The sequence below is a fragment of the Physeter macrocephalus genome, chromosome 21 (assembly GCF_002837175.3).
Source record: "Physeter macrocephalus isolate SW-GA chromosome 21, ASM283717v5, whole genome shotgun sequence".
NCBI lineage: Eukaryota > Metazoa > Chordata > Mammalia > Artiodactyla > Physeteridae > Physeter > Physeter macrocephalus.
The window spans coordinates 2,984,495-3,006,623 of NC_041234.1; the positions used below are offsets into that span (position 1 = coordinate 2,984,495).

At 45.5% G+C, this 22,129-nt stretch overlaps 1 protein-coding gene across 1 annotated transcript; it reads right to left on the reverse strand.

Annotated features, from left to right (window-relative positions):
* Positions 1–21,271, reverse strand: RS1 (retinoschisin 1). The gene is made up of 6 exons (XM_007120901.2): positions 21,220–21,271; positions 12,510–12,535; positions 11,786–11,891; positions 4,690–4,831; positions 2,268–2,463; positions 1–153 (listed from the first exon to the last, which is right to left on the reverse strand). Exons 1-6 carry the CDS (start codon positions 21,269–21,271, stop codon positions 1–3), a joined length of 675 nt encoding a protein of 224 aa, XP_007120963.1.
* Between the last annotated feature and the right edge of the window lie 858 nt (positions 21,272–22,129).

Sequence of the window (22,129 nt, forward strand, 5' to 3'; positions counted from 1 at the left end):
TCAGGTACACTTGCTGACGCACTCCAGCAACTCCATCCGGATGGCAATGCGGACGTGCCAGCCCAGCGGGATGAGCCGGATGAAGCGGGAAATGATGGGGGGCCGCAGCAGGTTCTGGACTGTGGAGGTTCGGTCCGAGTTTCCATAGAAAACCTAAAGAGAGGGAGGAAATCCTATCACCATCACAGAAGGGGAGAGAAAAGGAAGACAGATTCCTGTCTGGAGTTGGCCCCAACTTTTAACTATGGAAAATCTCAGTGCTGAAAGGGCAGAGAATTTGCTGATGTCCCCCAAAATCTAACCTTGAATGATTGTCAGCACCTACATGCTCCAGGCATCAACTTAAATGAATTAAAATTAGGTAACAATTCTTCCTCAGTAACACTAGCTGCTGTTCAAGTGCTCAATACTGTATGTGATTAGCGGCTGCCATGTTAGATACTGCAGATAATAACATTTCCTTCATTGCAAAAAGTTCTACTAGACGGCGCTGATAGAAAATGCTGCTTGATTCTTATCACCAATTTTGTGATTTAATCCTTTGCATTTTGAGAAGAATTTTGAAAAGGAGCACATCATACTTAAGAGAGGAATGTTCCCATGTTCCAAAGGTAGCCAAAGTGGGGCTCAAGTGAAAACTTGTGAGCTGGCTCTAAAGTTGTGAGCCAAAGCTTAACTGTGTGTGTCTATCTACATTGATACAAATGGCAAGTACTTTTTAGACTTTTTTTGGAAAAAAATATTTTTCAAAAAGAAAAAGACAAAAACTAGAGAGAAGATTCTCCAAGTGGGAAAGCAGTGCCCAAAATAGAAAAAGGGGTTGCTTCCTGTTTTTTGGGATGTAACATAGCAATTACGCAGTGGCTGTAACATAAGGTACCATGGATATTTGGCTGTATCGTCAAAGAAACTTCGGTGCACTTTTTCCAGGGTCCTAGTGCTCTGCCCAATGACACTGGAACATTTCATTTCCTTCTGGGATTATCTCCTGAAAAAAATCTGGCTGCCACATTGACCTCATCCATACACAAATCAAGAAGGACCTCAGCTGCCATGATCTTGCCTTTATTTCTTCCCAATAGCAACACCCCACATCCCCTTCTCTAAGCTGTTTGCCCTTGAACTTCTTTAAGTCAGGAGCCCAGTGAAGAAGGAGGATGGAACAGGCTCCAGATCTCACAACTGCCGGAGTGGAGCGCTTCTTTGCAAAGAACTATCAAGGCCTTCAGAAACACAGAGAGAGCTTGAAAAAGAATTTTCATGTCTTTTTGAAAAGCCAACTAATAAGAACAAAAATGAAATAAAATGTCCAAGTATCAAGATGGTTTTTCCTATTTTCAAACTCCTTGAAAGTTTAACCCATGAATGTCTTGCTGTACAAATTGTCATCAAGAGAGTACAGAGCCTTCTGATGTTCAGCTGCACATGTCTACTTAACCTGATGAAATGTCCAGATTAGCTGGGGGAAGTCCTCTCAGACAAAAGTGCAGGTAACATTTCCAAACAGCTAGTGAGTTTTTAATTCATTGCAGATAACATTTTATATATATATATGTGTGTGTGTGTGTGTGTGTGTGTGTGTGTGTGTGTGTGTAAAATATTGATTATATATTTATATGTGTATGCATGTATGAATATACATATGTGTGTATATATGTGTATATATTTATATAAAATATATAAAATCAAAAGCCTACTGTGTTCAGTCTGTAATGAGCAAGAATTGGGTGGGTCTCAGCCCTCAGAGATTAGTAGGATATAAAGTTGCTCAAAGGTTCAGGTGACTGTTTCTTCTCAGCTGGACTTGTTTTAACCATTTATACAGTTTAGTGGCTCGTTTGTTGAGATTGTCGGTCTCAATAGTAAGGAGAGGCCATATCTACATAAAGGGACGAGAACCTAGCCACATCAGTAGTAGATCAAGCCAGACCCATGCAGCAAAGTGTTCAAGGTCCAGTGACTTTGGCAGAATCCAAATGGCCAGCCTTGATTATTCAAGCAACTCTGTGCCGATGTGAGAATTCAAAGACTTCTTTTGCACATACGATGGCACTCATTCTCAAACTGTGCTAGACATGAGGGATACAAGAAAAGACCCCTGCCTCGTCGTCAGAGAGCAGATAGTGTTGTGGGGAGGAAGCACGGATGATTCACCATACCGTGGGGTCAGTGTTCTGACAGAGGGTGGCTACCGGAACACAGGGACGGGTGGGAGGGGTGTCCCAGAGGGGCTGTGTTGAAGTTGGTTTGGGGTAAGCCCGACATACCCGGTTGTTTCCGGTCTGGTCCTTATAGTAAATCCAGTTCAGGCTCTCATCGGTCCTGTACTGCACACTGTACTTGGTCATCCACTCGTCGATGTCACAGCGCCCCTGGGTGAGGATCCCCGAAATCACCTTGACCTCCTTCAGATCTATCTGCAACCACTGGCTGCTGTCCTGGAACTTGGAGAGCCAGGCGCACCTGCCGCGGACACAACGAGTCACCAGGAGCGTTTCCCCGTGAGCGCCTCCAGGGAGCTGGGAGGTGCTGTCTTTTGAGGGGATGCCAGCACCTGAAGAGCCCCCGCAAAGCTCGGGCAGTCTGAGCTGCAATCTGTTAAGCACCCGGAAGCTTGTCTCCGAGAAGTGTCCGGCCTCTCTGATACTTGTATAGTTTCTCTCTCCCTGCACCTCCACTGCCCAAGGAAAAATTGCCAGCTTCAAATAATTTGTCAAAGAAATGCCTTCAACTGTAGCTGAAATCACCTTTGGGGTGTGGTTGAGCATGTTTTTCTTCAAAACATGCGAATCCATGGTAATCGCACCTTCCAGCCCCCTTCCCTTTTCATTAGTCTCTCCTGATGTTCTTTTTCTGTAAGTCTTTTTTTTTTTTTTCTTTAATTTCACTCTCTTCATACCTATCTGCGTCTCCTTCAGGTGCCGTCGTCCACGCCATGGTAGGCACCATGTGCAGAACATGGAACCGAGTGGCTCTGCAAGGGCTTTTCACAATCGTAAAGCAAAGCAACCACTGAAGGAACTGATTTATTTTTTAGTTATATCCTCATAAGTTGTGGAAACCTATAGTTTCCCTTTGTGGTGTGTGCGTGTGTGTGTGCGCGCCTGTGCGCATTAATAAGCTTCTCGGGGACTCGGCCCTTGGCAGCCTTCTCTTCTAATTCTGGACTTGCTCCTTGGGTGGCTCCTGACTTTTAGGTCCATCTCAGACTTTTTCTAAATTCTAAACCCTGAGAATCAATTGCTAGCTAGACAACTTCTACTGGATGCCATATAGCATCTCAAAGAAAACATGTCCCAAAAGAGCTCCTAATTATCCTCACCCCAACCCCTCATTCCAGTGTTCATCTCTCTGAATTCTACCCCTTTCCTCTCTGTCACCTCAAACATCTAATCCATCTCTTGGCTCCATCTCCAGATGTTTCTCAAAGTCGTTTACTTCCCTCCATTTCACTGCCACCACTCTAGCCCACGTCACCCTCGGTTCTTGCCTGGACAGCTGCCATAGCTTACTTAACTAGTCTCCTTGGATTCCTCTCCCCACCTCACCCCCCACCCGTACCCCACACCAAACAGTTCTTCCCACAAGAGCCAGAAGATTTTACTTAAAACATAATCTGATTGTGATACTCCCCAACTTTAAATCTTCCTCTGATAGAGTCTGCTCATTGTCTCCCAATATCCTCTTCCCATTTCCTTTAGTAATAGAACCCCTAAGTTTTCTCTGGGCAAGAGGCCACCCAGCTAAGATCACATTTCCCAGTCTCCTCTGTAGCTGGGTGGGAGAGTCGGACCAGATTCTGATCAATGGGATGTAGGTAGAAGTGGCCAGCAGGATTATGTATGTATCCTTAAAGGAAAAGTATATGCACTCTGCTCTTCTTTTCTCTCTCCTGGCTAGAATGTGGATGTAATAGTGGAAGCTAGAGCAGCCATCTTGGACCCCAAGGTGGAAACTTCATGTTAGGGTGAGAGAACAAGGTAGAAAGAGTCTGGGCCCCTGATACCATCCAGCTGCCATAACAACCCTAGACTGCCTAATCACCTCCAAGTTGATTAAGTCTCTGTATTTTGGGGCTGTTTGTTACAGCAGCACAAACCTGTATTCTAACTAATGCACATTCAGGGTTCTCCCATTATCCCTAAAATAAGGACCACATTCCTTAAAATGACTTATAAGGCCTTGCACCATCTGATTTCTTTCTACTTCTCCAGCCTCATCTCACCTGTGCACTAACCTCACTGGCTTTCTTTACAGTCCCCATGCATGCACTTGAGGGATCTTCCCAACTCAGGGCCTTTGCACCTGCTGTACCCTGTGCCTCTCTCCCCCTTCCCCCCACCTGGCCAAGTGCAACTCTCAGGTCAAAGATCTTTTCCTTAGAAAGCCTTCCCTGGTGCTTCAAGTGGACCAGGTCTTTCTTCTCCTCTGCAGCACTCATCACACTTGGCAGATGGCCAGTTGTGTGACAGTGTGCTTAGAGTCCCCCCTCTAAACTGCGTGCTTCTCGAAGGCGAGGAGCTCATTCACCTTGTTCACTGCTGTATCCACTGTCCTTGGCATGTGGAAGGCACTCAGTCAATATTTGTTGAATAAATAAATGCATTCTGTGTCGTTCATTTATTACGGAGACCTAGTTTTTCAAATCACATGAAAAAAAAAATCACCTGAGTCTCCTGCTCTGCTTACCCAAAGCCTTGACTATTGAGTCGGGCCTTGTTGGCGGTCCAGGAGGAATACCAGCCCACGTACTGCTCCAGGTTGGAGCAGGTGATCTGGTCTGGTGTAACCTCTCCTGACTCGAAACCCAGGGGCTTATGATATGGGCATTCTGGGAAAGGAAAAACAATGCACATTAAAACACTCATATCGCATGGTAAGACTCAACAAACACGACATGATCGAAATGACAAATCCGACCCTCTCGTTCGCGCTTTGTGAGGTGGAGGATGTTTTCCTTGTCAGCGCCGTTCACAATGGGTAGGACTGGGTCTTCATCCTCTTCACTGCTCTTGCGAGAAGAGAGTGAAGATGAAGTAAAGGGATTGCCATAGAGACTCACAGCATTCATGAAAGCAGGGGGAAGTAGTTCTATGGCAACCTCGTGGTGGCGGGGGGGGGGGGCGCAGAATTTTGAGAAATACTTCACCTCCTCCACAAACTCAGAGACCGAAAAACCAAGAGGTTCACAGGAAAATATCATACTTAAATGTCATACTCTTTATTTTCCTCATTAACACGGCTTAGCCGTCCCACATGATGACATGAAGGTCCCTAATTGTCTTCAGGCAGCATATGATGCCAATTATAGGAACAAAACAATGGTGAGAGGCAAGAAGGGCAGTTATGTATTGAGACTGACTTCCCGCTTGTAAATTGCAGTTTTTCACTAGTCTAATGAAAAAAAAGGGTGGGGGCGGGGTTTGAAATGCGTCTAAGTGACTGTTGAATAAGGAACAGTTGAAAGGAACTGCTTTTTCCAAATAAGTGTGGCCGAAGCTGGTTCTTGTTTATTCATTGCTACTTCTCACGGATTTCCTCTCATTAATTTAGCATTCAGTGACCTGGTCAGAGACTGCCAATTGCCAACCCAGTATCCATTCTCCCCTGCTTTTAGGCTAAAGAACCCTAATTTTGTTGGGTGCAGCAACAGTAGCCAGCTAAAAAAAAAACAAAACAAAACAATCTTTCCCAGCCACCTTTGCAGTTAGAAGTGACCACGTGACACAGTTTCTAACCCATGAGATAGAAGAGGATGTCTGCTGGGGATTTCTGATCAGATTTTGCTTGCCCCCTCTTTCTTCCTCTTGCCTAGAAGGAAGACCTGATGGTGGGTGCAACAGTAGCCATCCTGCACCCTGGGGGTAAGGCCAAGAGCACTGAAGAGACCTCAGCCCTGATATCTTTAAGCTGCTCCTTACCCCTAGTCCTTTTACCATGTGAGTCAAAGAAAAACTCCTATTTCAATAAGCCACTATTTAGGGGGTCTCTTATTTATAACCAAACCCAGATTCTAGCTGAATTTCTTTAGAAAACAAATGATAAACTTAGGCAAATACATTCTCCTAGTTTCCCAGTTGTGAATGATAAACTTCAAGTAAGGCAGATCAAAATACTTTCTTTCCATGTATAAATTTGAGTTCAGATTGAAAAGCCAAGTGTATTTACTGGGGCATCATCACCTTCAACAGCAAAATGAGTGCTGAGGTCTTTCTGGCAGATAATTTTCAAAAGTCAGTAAAACTGAATGAGGCATGTAAAAGCTTGAATGCCATCCTGAGGCTCCAGAATGCCTGCGGGGATAGTCATGCCCTGTCCCCAGAGGCTGAAGACAGAAGGACGGCTTCAGGCCTCTGGCCAGGGCGGCTTAACTGCCTTTCTGCCCAGTGAACCAAAGAAATAGGGCCAACTCCCACCAGTAACTGCAGCTCAGCGGGGCTGGGGGTAAGGGGACAGCATTTGTCCCCTTATCATTAGCATTTATCAAGTACCCGAAGCTTGGCGGAGGGGGGGGGCCTATTAAAATAATGTCAAGGGAGAGAGAATAGGAGCGCTTTCTGAGCCACTCCATCACGCCTTGTGTGGCCAAATCATCAGGGGGGCTTGTTAAGAATGCAGTTTCCAGGATTCCACCCCCAGAGTCGCCACATTTTTAACAAGCACACTTTGAAAACCTTGGTCTGCCAGGGAAGGCGTTGGCTGGAGGATTCAGGGGGCCTGGTGCCTGTGGCCTTGGGGGCTCCTCCACCTCCTCAACTCCCTTCTGACCTGGAAGACAAGCTCAGCCATGCCACTGGAAGGAGGGACAAGGCCCCAGCGTCAGAAAGCTGGGTTTCAGTTGGGCCCTCGGTCGCCGCTTAAGTTCTAACTGCGGATATATCTAAAGACCCTCCATCCTGAACCTCCCTTTTCTTGCTCCAGGGCCACCAGCTCAGAGGCAAGAGGCAGAGGGGAAAGAAAAGCCATGGCCACCTCTCCCGATTGCTTTATTCTTGGCATTTTGCTCTTTCTCTATTTTCCCCTCACATCTCTCTTGCCGTCTCTTCCCAGTTAGCCCGTCTAACAGTTAAGAGTTACACTGAAGGGACCTGGCCAGTGGCAATGGTCTTGGAGGCCTGTGAGGGCTCGTCCAGACGTGGATCCTGCCCACACTCTGCAGGGGAGGCGATGAGCTCACCATCCCCGTGGTTTCAGCCAGTGTCTGAGAGCCAGTGCCCAACCCCCAGGCCCCAAGCTCCATCCCACTGCTGCCTGGATATTCTCTAAGTGAACAGTTCCATCTGGGTGACGCAAAGATGCTTCACACTCATATGTCCAAAACTAAGCCCTTCAGCGTCCAAGCCCCAAGCCTGCCCCCGTCCAGTGCCCCTGTCTCAGGCATTGGCACCTCCAGCTACACAGCTGCTAACCCAGAAAACGCAGTGTTTTGGCCCAAGGCACAGAGCAGAGACTCTGTGATGGGTCTCAGCCTGGGCGTCACCTGGAAAGTTATAGAAGTGCTGGTGTTCGGGCCACACCCTCAGAGATTCTGATGTCATTGGTCTGGGGCATGACCTGGGCATGGGGTAAATCTTCAGGTGATGGCAGTGGGCAGCCGAGGTCAAAAACACCTGCTTAGAGCCAGTTCGACCTAGGATTGGATCCCACTCTCCCTCCGGTGAGCTTAGGCAAGCTGCTCAACCTCTCTGGGTCTCAATTTCCTCATCTGTGAAATGGGCACAACAGTAGTCCCTGCCTCCATAAAGTTGATTTGGGATTACACGAAGCAGTGTTTGTAGAGTGTAGAGCCTGTAGTGCCTGGCCAAAAATAAGCAGCTAGTACTGGTGTAATAGGGTGAATTTATGAGAGTATATTAATGTCTTGAGTTGTGTATGTTCGTTTTTTTATGGTGAAGACTCACCAGGGGAAAAAAAATCTAACACCCCTCTACCCCAGCCTGTCTTGCCCCCATCATCCTCCCTACATCACCCTGAGAAGGTCAGCTTCCTATTTCTAAACATTTGGAGTCTCCTTGCATCAGGGAGGGATAAGCTGTTTGCACATGCGTGCACGTGATTTGAGAGAGGAGAAGCCTGCTGACAGCCTAGCATCTCTCAGGCTTATGGATTTGGAAGGTCTAGGCCTCAACAGGAATTAGCTGACTGTCCCAGAGGAGGTGGCCAGAGGCTTTGGGCTTTGACCCTTGCTGGGTGGTGGGGGGCTCGTGGTAGGCGCCTGATCTCAGTGGGGAAATGGTTCCTCTGAGGGGGCTGGACCTGGGATGGGGCGCGGGACCCCTGATCTCTTGACACCCTCAGAGACTTGGGAAGGTCCCAGGACTGAGCTTGGTTCAGAGGGAGAAGGGCCACCAACAAGGTGTCTGCCTTCCCCTGGGGGCTGCCGGCCGGGCAGGGAGCTGCCCTCAGCCTGAGCCTGGGCCCTGTGCCGAGTCAGCCCTTGCAGGCCCCTGGGGGGCAAGGGGGTGGTGGGTGGGGAGGTGTAGTCCAAAGGGGAGGGGCAGGATCTTCAACAATCCTCCTGTCTTTAGACTCCACACAGCCCATGATAAAGGGGGGCTGAAACCGGAGTTATCTGAAAATTGGAAAAATAGCAAATGTAACATTTCTCCTGCTCTTTGTGCCCTGGGGTGAAGGGCACCCCAGTTACATGATTACTATTTTCCCTGTCTCCTCCTTTCCCCTTCACCTGGACGCCCCTCCTCATCCTTTGGATCTCTGCCCATCTCAGGTGGCCACTGGGGATAAGCAAAGAAAACGGCAGGAACAGGAAGCAGGGAGGTCAGGGAAGAAGTGGGAGTTGACTGGCCCAGAGAACTCCCACTGGCCTAATCACAAAGAAACTGTCAATTGAGTCTAAACTAGTATCAAGCGACATAAATAACGTTGCTGGAGGAATTAAAGGGATCCTCTTTACACACACAGAATATGTCCTTCCCAAGTTTTCTGCTCAGTGGAGGTTACTGTAGGCTATTAAGCCTGTTTCTACATTCATTTTACTTTTAAGGAAACACCTGCCTCTTCTGTGGCACAGGTGTCTCTTCTGAGCAATGATTTGATAATGAGATTGATAAAGAGATAGTCATATGTGCTGTTAATCCAGGCTATGCACACTTAACATACTAGCCTTTCTTATGCAGTAGATAATTTCTCGATGTGTGGACATATAAAGGCCAGACATGCTTTTAAACAATATTAACCTAAAGGAACACAAAGAGAGTTCAGGGCCATTCTTGACAAAAGACACGTGAACATTATTATGCACACGTGTTGGACTTGACTCTATATGATGATGTAGTGGAATACAGAATAATATTTATAGAAGAATAGGGTATAAACTTGAATATCATATGGAAATATAAAATCCAGAATGTAAGTAAAGCGTTGAGTCATTAGATTTCTTATGCTTTGATACGTTCCCTGCCGTATTTCCCCCTCTCAGGGTGACGAGATAATCTTGGCTCAACTGTGGAAAAGACAGACCTTTTAATAGAATAGTGTTAAGCTGACGATTAGGAGGCCATAATGCACCTAGCTGGTCACCTTCTGTACTGTGGGTAGGGCCCCCCGGCAGTAACAGCCAGTGTGCACCTGCGAGCATCTCCTGGCAGCTCTGAATGACCCTCCTGTCCTGTGCTTTCTAGGGCCTTCTTCCGTCCTAAGGCGGGCTCTGGCGGAAGCGCTGAATCCCAGGATCCAGAAAGACCAGGCAGCGTTCTTGACGTTCCAATGAGGATCTGAGGCACTGGCGGGCAAGTAAATTCTGGAAGGTTGTGGCTAGTCCTGCTGCCCTGAATCATCTCTTTCATGGAAAAACAAATGAACATTAATGAATCAACCATTTAACGCGAAGGTTGCATTTTTTTCCTTCCTGGGAATATCTGTGTTGTTAAAACAAAACAAAACAAGAATGAAAACCCCAGTGGGGAGAGGAGAACACTTAAGCTAAAAGAATTTCTGATTTCAGAACTTCAAGTTCATGGCAGCCCAGGTCATCTTTCACATTCCTCAGACACACAGCCCTCCTCAGCTGCACAGCTGATCAGGTCAATGAAACCAATCCGTATAAATAATCTCTTTTCAATTTCTTCTTAGAAAGAGCTTCTGTGGACTGGAATTCCAGTACATCTCATGTCTCTAGTGAAGAGAACATTTGTTTCCACTAAATGGTAAACTCCTCCAGGGTAGAGACAATGGTTCATTTTTGTCTCCCCATCGGCACATAATAGGCACATGATGACGGAGGGTGGAATTGAGTTCTAAATGGATGATTAAGGAGGGTGCCTCAGTCTTCACTGGGCACATCTGCCCAGCGCAGAATGGCTGCAGGAGCTCACACCGTGGAGCTCAGTGGGACGTCCCTCCCGTGGGAGAAGCCCGCTGAACTCATCAGCACTTACGCTTTCCTCACTGCTGCGCCCCACTGTTCCCTTCCAGAAGGCTTCGTTCAGAAACCCATTCCTACCCCTTTAGTAAATAGGAAAACAGGCAGTAAAAACCTTTGTGGACGCCCCCCTCCCCCACATTTGCTATTTTAATGCAAATTTAATGAAATAATGCAGAGAAGCTCACACGCTACACACAAACCTCTCTCCAGGAGCTATTATTAGGTGATTATGTAAAGTGAATGACGGCGCCGCCGCATGGCACCATCGTAACCCTGGAAAGGGGGGGCAAGGACAGTTTCAGCAAAAGAGGTTCCGAGCTGTGGTAAATACTGAGCATGGCAAATGTGTGATAGGCCGCCCGAGGCTCTGAAAGTCAGAGTGTGACCTCTTAGGAGGCAGGAAGAAAAGGAGCTGCAGTGTGCCAGGTCCAGGACAAGATGCTTTAATGCCTCATCCATTTTATTCCTCGTAACAATTCCTTAGAGCAGGGTCCGTTTTTATCAATAACGTTCTATTGGAGCACAGCCATGCTCATGCATTTACATTCAGTCTGTGGCTGCCTTCCATTTGAGGTGTTGAGGCCCTGTGGCCCACAGAGCCACAAAGATTTACCGCCAGGTCCTTTACAGGCAAAGTTTGCTGGCCCCTGCCTTAGAGGAAGTCATTCATATTAGTCAGGAGAGGCTGTTTATGCTGCAGAACGAATTGTCACAGAAATTTCAGAGGCTTGACACGACAAAGGTTGATTTTTCACTCAGGTGGTTCATTGTGGGTCAGCAGGAAGTTCTACTCCACTTAACCTCCCCGGCACCCAGACTAAAGGAGAAGCCACTTTCTCAAGCAGGGAAATGGACCTCATTTCAGAAGAGACACGGCTCCCATCGGCTGGAACTGCTCCTGTGAAGCCACCTGACTGGGAAGGGGCTGAGAATGTGGGGAAGCACGTGGTTGTTTGGTGAGCTATAAATATCCCGGCACAGTAGTATTGCCTCCATTTGACGGAAAAAGGCCAAATGGGAGTCCCAGAGTTAAAAAAACAATGCAGCCAAGGTTCCAACTCTGGTATTTCTGGCTCAAAAGCCTGTGCTCTTCTCAAAATTGCTGCCTATCATTAGTTTATTTTCGATAAATTCCATTAGTCTCTTTCATTGAAAGTTAGGTCCCATCTTACCATCTCATCAAGGCCAAGTAGAGATCCAGGAAACTGTTCTGAACAGTGACATCAGTGCAGTTTGTTGGAGCAGTGGCCACTGAGATTGGAAGTTCAAAGGCCAACTGGAGAAAACCCAGAACGTGGGATTCAGGGGGTTTAATTCATCAGGGTTGAAAGAAAGAGGAGAAACAGGGTGTTCCCAAGGATACCCCAAGGATCTGGTGCCCCAAGGAGAGGGGACACTCACCTGGTATGCAGTCTAACGGGGTGGAGCCTGCAGACCACAGGGCATTGGCACCTCCTTGGCAATCGCACTTGCATGCTTTGTGGTACCAGGGATCCTCACCCTCATCCTGCGGGAAGCCAGAGGGGCAGGAGCTTCAGAAAAGTCACAGTCAAAGGCAACTGTGGTCAGCACCACTGGGAAAGCTCTCATTCAAAAACCTTGCTCATTCATTTCCTATTGTCTGTGGCGGCTTTCACACTACAGCAGCACAACTGAATTATAAACCCAGTTTAACCCACACAGTTGCCACTCATCTTTGAGTCTAGATAAACAAATGTTTGCCACCTTGGGTGACCAGCTAAAAATCTCACAGACACACCCACGTAGAGAGCCATGTCCACCCCATTATATTTATCTTCAGGGGCTCGAGGAGCCCCAGTCCGAGGTCAGGCGCCTTACATCCCCTGGAGGTCCCTTCTGGGGATACAATTTTAAAAGGGACTGGATTCAAGATTCCACCATCTGATTTAAGACCTGGTTTACTTGCTTTCACTCATTAAAAAAACCAGTCTTGGAGCTTTTCCAGATAAAACGTGCTATTGCCACCACCAGAAAAAGAAAAAAAAAAAAAAAAAACCTTTAAAAATACATTTAAAAAAAAGTGATAATCCTATACATTGTTTTGGCTAGGAAAATCTTCAAACATAGTATCCATATGAATTCCAGCCTTCTTACTGTAACATACCTCAGTAGACGATAATCCCAGTGTGGCTGAGCAAAAGGACATGAAAGGAAAAATCAAGTTAAAAAAAGAAAGAAAAATTCAACAAATGATTCATTACATGGAAAAGCGAAATGATCACAGTCACATAAAAGTTAACAAAGCCCCTTCTGGAAGAAGGCAAAGTAAGTAAATACGTGCCAGGAAAAACATCCACAGATGCCGAGGAAGTAGGGATGTGACACATTCAGGTGATTTAGAAATAGGACATTGTTAAAAAAAATTTTTTTTTAATTTTTTTTTAGGTTTGTCTATTATCTACAGGAAATATCAAACCACAATCAAAGTGCAAATACCGTATAAATGATGTGGAAAAAGTGTAAAATTTAACCCAAGACTAACATTTAACCTATCTTCATAGAAGTATGAATAAATAGAATGAATGCACAATTTAATAGGAAAGGAGTTTGTCTATATTAGCATAAGCTGATTGTTTACAGCTGCACTGTCCATTCTGGTAGTCAGTAGTCCCATGTGGCTATTTGAATTTAAATTCATTAAATTAATAAAATTAAAAATTCAGTTCCTCAGTCACACCAGCCACATTTCAAGTGTTTGCTGGCCACACGTGGCTAGTGGCTCCTGTACTGGACAGCACAGATACAGAACATTTCCATCATTGTGCAGGGTTCCATTAGACAGCGCTGGTTTAACACACCAAGTTCCATTTCCTATTTTCAACAAAACAAATGCCTTTATTTCTTTTCTGATTATAAAAGCAGCACGTACCTATTATAAAAATCTCACACAAAACCTGAGTGTAGACAGTAGATATAAAAGTCCCTCCTTAACCACTTTGCTATCTAAATATTGAATCTGATGCCCACCAGAAACTTTCAGATTGTTTTAAAGAGTTAAAGGAGTGGTCTCGGGCTTCCCTGGTGGCGCAGTGGTTGAGAATCCGCCTGCCAATGCAGGGGACACGGGTTGGAGCCCTGGTCTGGGAAGATCCCACATGCCGCGGAGCAACTAGGCCCGTGAGCCACAACTACTGAGCCTGCGCATCTGGAGCCCGTGCTCCGCAACAAGAGAGGCCGCGACAGCGAGAGGCCCGCACCCTGCGATGAAGAGTAGCCCCTGCTCGCCACAACTAGAGAAAGCCCTCGCACAGAAACGAAGACCCAACACACCCAAAAATAAATACATAAATAAATAAATTTATTTACAAAAAAAAAAGAGTGGTCTCATCCTTTTCATTAGAATTATAAAGCTATTTTTTCAAATTGTGCCTTTCTTTAAATAATATGTATCCATTTCACATACCACTTTCGCGTGTCCACTGTGAGCCTGGCCCTGCCTTCTGAAATGGAAGCCTCGCTCTCTGCCCACAAGGGGCTTGAGGACTCAGGAGAAGATAGACCACTGGACGACACACATGGTGAGTCCTCTTCTGGGTTATGCATAGGCTGTAAGGGGAGTCAAGGGGGCATATCTTTTCGCCTGGGCGGATTCAGGGCCATCTCTCAGCTGTGGTCAGCAAACTGCTGTCTCTCCTGTTCCCTTGTCCACTGATAATTCATTCCTAGACACTCCTTGGTTCACCTGCTATGGGCAGAATTGACCGTCTCAGGTAGCAATGTAGACTAGGGAGCATCGTCTTGGTAGGAGGCCAAGCCCTGTGCTGGCAAAGGAAGTGACCAATGACTTCTTTTTGTTTGTTTGTTTATAATTTTTATTGGAGTATAGTTGATTTACAATGTTGTGTTATTTTCAGGTGTACAGCAAAATGAATCTGTTATACATATATCCACTCTTTTTTAGATTCTTTTCCCAGATAGGCCACTACACAGTACTGAGTGGAGTTCCCTGTGCTGTACAGTAGGTCCTTATTAGTTATCTATTTTATATGTAATAGTGTGTAAGTGTCAATCCCAATCTTCCAATTTATCCCTCCCCCACTCTTACCCCCCACCCCCATTCGACTTCTTACTTTCACATCCAATGGACTCTTCCCAACACTAACCTTACATCTTCATGCTGCAATGTTGGGTGCTGTCAGTTCCTCCCATCTTCCTTTAGCTTCCATCACACTACTCACCTGCTTCTCCCACCACTCTAAATAATCCTTCTTAATCTCTCTCAAGAGCTCGGCTTCCTCTACTCCCGCCCCCAAGATCCCGACATGTGCGTTGAATGGCTTATTGGATATCTCCCCGTAGATGTCTCTCACTATTTAAAACTAGACCCAGCCAAGTGCTGGCCAGGTCATGAAGAAACCTGAACTCTCATATGTTGCTGGTGGGGGTATAAGTTGGTCTAACCTATTTTTAAAACTCTTTGGTAATTTATACAAAGGCTGGACATATATGTGCCCTATGACCCAGCAATTCCACTCCTAAGTATTTACCCACTAGAAGTGCATACATATGTTCTCCAACAAAGAAAAACATGTACTAGATTATTTGTAACAACAGTATTTGTAAAAACCCCAAACTGGAAACACTCATATGTCCATCACGAGTAGAATGGATACGAGTGGTAGATTTACACAGTGGGACACTATACTGAAATGAAAATGGATGACCTACAACTCCATGCCACAATATGGCCACGTCTCACAAACAATGCTGAGTGGAAAGTCAGATGATAAAGTGGACATACTACATGAATCCATTTAAAATGTACACAAGCAGGCAGAGGTCATCTATGCCACTAGACATTAGGGTCGTGGTCACACTTGGGGTGGGGAGTGGCAAGGAGGAAGCCCAGGGAGGGTGTCTGGGGAGCTGGTAAAGTTCTGTTACTCGATCTGAGTGCTGGTTACTTGGGTGTGTTTAGTGGTAAAAATTCATTGAGCTGTACACTTACTTGTATTCTTCTGGATGTATGTTATACTTCAGGAAAAAAAAATTTTAAACACTGAACTCATTACATCCTTCCTCAGATTGTTCTCCTTTCTCTATTTCTTAGCCTACTGATGGCTCCACCATCCACCTACTACCCCATCCAGAAACCTGGGACTCCTCCTAGTCACTTCTTTTTCCTAAACCCCCACATCCAGGGTCTACCGGGAGCCATCTTTCCTCCCCGCCCCCCCCACTACTACTTCCTCTCTCCTCTGGATATTCTCCTTGCTAAAGAGAGACCTTGCCTCATCCATTCTCCATAGTGCCAATGCCTGACTGTGTCACTTTCCTGCTCCAGACCCTTTGTTGGGTCCCCATTACCATGGCCCCAGTTTCACCTCTGACATTTATTAGTTGCATGACTGCATCTCTCTATTTCCTCATCTCTAAAATGGGTATAATAATAATGTGTCCTTCAAGGGGTTGCCGTGATGTATCTCCTGGCTACCTCTCCAAATTTATTTTTTGCACTCTCTATTACTTATAATTCATCAAATGTGCCAGGCTGTTTCATGCCTGTATGCCTTTGTGCCTATGATTTCTTGGCCTCAAATGCCTTCCCCTCCCAACTTTTCTGCCTACTTATCCCCTTCCCTATGAAGAGGACTTTTTCTGTCCCTCACGTAGAACTCACCGCTTGCTCTGGCCTTTGTATCCTATTTCTTTCTTATCCACAGGTTTATCTAAGTACCCGTGCAATTAGAGAAATTGGTATAAAAGATAGCTGATAATGACTGGTCCCAAAGCATTCATTCATTAATTTTCTTTGAGCATCTGCTATATTCCAGGCCTAGCTTTAGGTGCTGGGGAAATAGCAGTAAACAAAACAGAAAAACACCTGCCCTCCTAGAACTTAGGAGTCTAATGTGGGGGGGTGAGGGCGTAGTGAATGTATGAATAAAATATATAATATGTAAAATAATGATGACTGCTATGGAGAAAAATAAAGCAAGGAGGTAGAGGGACAGGGAGTGGTACTTTGGGGCTTAGGGAAGGCTTCACTGAGAAGGTGATATTGGAGCAAAGACCTGAAGGAAGTGACATACCTGTGGGCAGAGCCTTCTGGGCAGAGGCAATAGCATGTAAAGACCCCGAGGTAGGCCGGTGCTTGGCATGTCATCTAGGGGAGAGATGATGGTGGCTTGGCCCTGGGGGGGTGGCAGTGGAAGTGATGAGAAGTGGCTGGATTCTGACTGTCTCTGGAAGGTAGTGCCAACAGGATTTGCTGACAGATGACGTGGGTGTGAAATAAAGAGAGGTTCAAGGCCTGAGTGCCTGGGAGGATAGAGCTACCATTTACTAGGGGAGGAGAAGATTCCAGGGGAAGCAGGGATTTAGGGGGGATGAGGTAGAGATGTTCCGTTTGAGAGACCTACGGGACACTCAAGTGTTGAGGTTGAGTGGGCAGCTGGCTAGAAGCTACTAGAGCTCAGGGGAAAGGCCAGTTAATGTGTACATGAACCCTCAGTGTCAGTCCCACAGCTGTTCCCCAAGAACTGCAAAGTAGATGAGCAGTTGGCCTCTAGATGGTTTAAGGGCTGTTAATGCAGAAGGCACTCGGCCCTGCCCCATCTTCCAGAGAAGCTGGGATGGCAGAAAGGCAGAAAGGCTTTGTCAGCTGTGCCAAGACTCTCTTTTGGGGGGACCAGAGGTGAGCTGTGTGGGTCACTGACAGAGCGGCCTTACTAACCAGATCAAATTGGTCCAGAGGACGTGCCCTGGCACTGAAGAAGGTCTATGCAGCTGCAACTGAGCAAACCCAGAGTTCACATGAGGCCCCTCTAATTGCCACGGCGCTCAGGGCCTTTGCATTACCTGGGTCCATGGGTGGGCCCCCAGAGGGGCTCCAAATTGTGCAGAAACAAAGCAGAAGGCAAAAAGGAAAGGGCGGGGCGGTTTCTACCTGTGGAGAGGAAGAGACCCAAGAGGGAGACCTGGTTTCAGAACCACCGCCTGGGCTCAGTCAGATTTCTGGCGTTGTTTCCCCTCCCGGGCTCCTCTCCCCAGAAAGCGTTTGCCTGTAGGCAGCCTGGGGTTGTGAGGCACCAGATCTTATGGAAATGAGCAGAGAGAGAAGGAACAACAAGCCTTTTACAGGAAAAGCTGTCACCAAGGGAGCAGCAACGTGGCTGCTGTCGTCCCTGAAATGATTTAATCACCCCAAAGCTGGCGAACAAAAGCAAAAATCGTGTTGATGACATCTTATGATACCAGAAAATAACAGTGTTGGGATGAGCAAAAGAAAACAGGTCAGCCTTTAAAGGAAAAAGGACAAGATTTCGATTACACGGTTGCCTATTTTTCTCCTCGCTCAGATCGTCTTCGTGATTCCTCCAAGTTACAGGTTTCCACCAGAGGGTCTGCGACATCTGCCACTCACCAGCCTTAGATTTATGCAATAGGGGACGATTCTGCCCTTTTGCTCAAAGGGCTACTCCATAGGGAAATGCTTGTTACCGCAGCCAGAAAATTCAAGCATGCCTATTTCTCAAAATGTACCTTGAAAGCCCAGAAAGCAAAGTGTGCATTAGACACACTTAGGGAAGACTATTTCAGTCTGTTTGCTTGGCTGTCACTGTATACAGAGTTTTCCTTCCCGTGGAAACAGGTGAAGCCGAGGAGAAAAGCATAAAATTATGAATGATAGAAACTGTCTATAACTACCTTCCAATCTATTTGAGAAACAAGAATAAGACACAGGAGAAAAACAGCATGCTGCAATAATGTCCTTCTGGCGAAGAAGAAAGAAGGAAATTGCTTCTGGTGTGAAAGTGTTACTCTTTTATGTGACAGGCATATTCATGGGTAAATCTGTTATCTGTACATGCTTCAACACAGGTGAATGTCAAAAATATATGCGAGAGACTTCCCTGGTGGCGCATGTCAATGCAGGGGACACGGGTTTGATCCCTGGTCCGGGAAGATCCCACATGCCGTGGAGCAGCTAAGCCCGTGCGCCACAACTACTGAGCCTGCGCTCTAGAGCCCGTGCTCCGCAACAAGAGAAGCCACCGCAATGAGAAGTCCGCGCACCGCAACGAAGAGTCGTTCCTGCTCGCCACAACTAGAAAGCCCGCGGACAGCAACGAAGACCCAACGCAGCCAAAAATAAATAAATACATAAATAAACTTATTTTTTAAAAAATGCTAAGTGGAAGACAAAAGACCATATGTTGTATGATTCTGTTTAAATAAAATGTCCAGAAAAGGCAAATCTATAAGAGACAAAGTAGATCAGTGGTTGCCAGGGGCTGGGGGGAGGGGGAAGTGGGGAGCGAGTACTTAACGTCTACTGGTTTCTTTGGGGGATGATGAAAATGTTCTAAAATTACATTGTGTGCTCCACAAATCTGTAAATACACTAAAAACCATTGAATTACACATTTTAAATGGGTGAATTTAGTGGTATGTAAATTACATCTCAGTAAAGCTGGTTTGAAAAAAAATCTGCTATCCCTGATGCTTGACACACCTGCAAGGAAGGACACACACTCACCTGTAAGTTGACGCTTGGTGATTTTTTTTTTTTTTGGCTTGTTTTTATATAATAGCCATGACCAAGCAGTGGAACAATATACTTCAGTAAGGTGGGTGTTCTAAAAATCATCATCGGTATGTAATCCAAAATGTACAATGCAAGATAAATAGAAGCCTGCCTCGGTTAAGAGACAGAGGTAGTGCTTTACGATGATGATTTGTGTAGTCCCAATGACCCTTCATCCAACGCATAAGTGGAGTCAATCCATTTACCTTATTTCACTGTAGTAAGGATCCACTGCTGCCGTGGAACAGAAACAGCAAAGAGTAAATTAGACAAAGAACCTTTGTCTTCAGGTTCCCAGTTGTGCAGCATACATCTTTCCCCTGTGCATTGGCCTTATTTCTCTATCGGGATTGTAAACCGATTAAGTGCAGCAATTGTATTCTGCCTTTTTTCTCTGCCTCCTGGCGCATCCCTCTAGCTCAGGGTAGAGCACACCTAGGTTGCCAAGCCACGTTTTGGTGTGGCTGCTTTCCTTTGATGCCGCGTGAGGGTGGAGGGCCTGGGTTAGGTGGGTACGAGAATTTAAGTGTCTCAAGCCTACCTGCTGGACCACATTCCATTCCACCAGGACAGATGGGATCCTCTGTTCTTCGTGGAAACTTCTGGAGCTCCCCAGCCATGCCCAAAGATTGATAAGCTATAGAACAGGAAAGAGTGCTGTGCCCTGTGCCTCCTGACAGCATGTCTTTTATTACAGTTATTCCCTGACTGTGCGGGTGTAATTGAAAGGTGGCCTGATAACATTTTCTAGGGCTTATTCCCATTTAGGGGTCACAGAACAAAGATTTTAGAGTTGGCACAGTGAAAACAAGAATCTGCCAGGTGTATCAAGTTCTTACACAGCATTCGGCCTATCATAGCAGGAACTCAGAAATGGATTCTTGAACTGACATCAATGGATTCTTGAGTGAATCAATGGATGAATGAATCTCAATGCCAGTCACAAATAAGAGGAATCTGAGGGTGAGCCCTGTGGATGTCTGAGAGCCAAGGGTATTGGGATCTAAGCCTTGAAAGGTTCTGTTTAGATTTCCTTGCTGAGGAAGAGGCACGGAGTAAAGGGAAAACAACAACCCCCCCCTCCCCCGCAAAGCATCTCAGAGTAGTGAGAGTTTCTGGGACGAGTTGCTGACTCTTAAATGCAAGGGGGAAAAATACCAGACACTTGGTCTAAATGAGCCCTACTTAGAAATACGTCTTGGGGGTTTGCAAAATAACCTTGGGGTTATATTTTTACAGGTCTTTCCAAATATTGAGAAATGTGACTAACAAAAGTTTTGAGATTGGGTAATCATGAAAGTGAGTATTCTACCAATAACATATAATGAGAGAGTAGAGAAGAGAATGATTTAAACCAGGGATTCTGACTCTGTGTGAGTTTTGTCATGTCTGTCTACCAGGTCATTGGCCGAGTGGAGAGGTCTCCCCCTTCCTGCCCTCCTTATTTATTTCCTGTAATGCACATTAAATACACAGTGACCCCAAAGAACCAATTTCTAATGACTGGAATGAACCTAAAAAGGAATTCTGAGTTGATGGGTCCTTAAGAGTTGAAAGAGGCATGAAAGAGCATGATTTCAAAGATTGACAAGAGAATTTAAAAGTTGAATTGGATGACATTTTAGAGATTTGCCTTTAATTTCTCCCTAATTAAGCATTTCACTCCCACCAGGGCTATATTTAGAAATTTTAAAATGATTGAGTATATGGAGTCTTTGGGGATTCCCGACTCTCAGTTGGATTATGCTTTCTATTAGTGTCCAGTGGTATTCGGCGTGCTATGTTAATCCATATTTAAACTAGGGTGACCTTACATCCTGATTTGCCTGGGACAGTCCTGGTTCACACCTGTTGTCCCAGCAAAATTATTAATAGCATCCTCCACCACTCTCAGTAGTGTCCTGGTTTGGAAGATTAAATTTTATAGTCACTCTAACTTTGACTCCCAAAAACTTTTGAGAATACACCACACTTTCTTATTAATTGTTGCAATTTATAGCTATTTTATACGATTTTTGAGACCCTTCCTTCTTTCTGTCCCATTTTAAGCATCCTTTGAACCTTAGAAGGCCCCTCACGGAACCAGAAAGCCAGTGGTGAGACAAAGAGGACTGCATGACACAAAGACAACTGTTGTTCATTAATAACACATTAATTAATTAGCATGCTTTGCTAATTAATAATATTTTAATTATTCTCGTTGCATTTCTACTCATCAGCTGTATGATTAAGTCAGTTGTATTATTAGGTATTTAATGAGTCCCAATGGTTTGATAGCACATACCTTCAGAGCCAAAGAGAAGTAAAAACAAGAAGCCTTCTATCTTGCGTGGCATTCTCCCCCTGTCCTTGGCTGCTGCTCTTCCTTATCAAAGTGGAGAGCTTTCCTAGGAACAGCAGCTTAACTTGAGCACTGGCCTCATTAAGCATCTTATTTCATTTACTTCTTAGGGCTTTGGCCAAGCCCCGCTAAGTTAACCCACATAGTTACCTGCCTCAATAAGTCTCAGAGGAGAAGCTAATGTCAACTGAGGTCAGTTTAGCAAAGGAAGGTATTGGCCTTATTCTATCTTTAAATGTAAGGGAAGCAGTGGAGGAAAATAGAAACTAGAATCAGAAGGTCTTAATCCTTTCTCTGCCATCATCTTCTAGGGGGTGACCTTGAGCAATTTCCTGCCAAACGAACACTAACATTCTCGAATTCTATGAAAATGACATGGATTCCCCCTCTCAGAAAGCAAGTTGGCATCATGTTTACACCTATTCACTCAGGAGAATGCTAAATTGGGGGGGGGGGCGGTCAGTTACACACAAAGATTTACATTGCTGTGTTATTTATAATAAGACAAAATTGGAAACAATCCACATAGGAGATTCAGGACAGCAGGCAGGGTTAAGAGCACAGATTCCCAAGCCAGACTGGATGCCAATCCCGGCTCAACCAGTTGTTATGTAGCCTTGGGAAAGTCACTTAAGGTCTCTGTGCCTCAGTTTTCTCATCTGTATGATGGTGATAATAATGCCTATTTCATAGAGTGAGTTTGAGGCTTAAATGGGATGATATACATAAAAAATACTTAGAATAGTGTTTAACATAACTAGCTATTATTATTACTATACAGACAATAAGAATAAAGTTGATGGGGTGGGGAGGGGAGTTGTTTAATGGATACAGAGCTTCAGTTTTCCAAGAT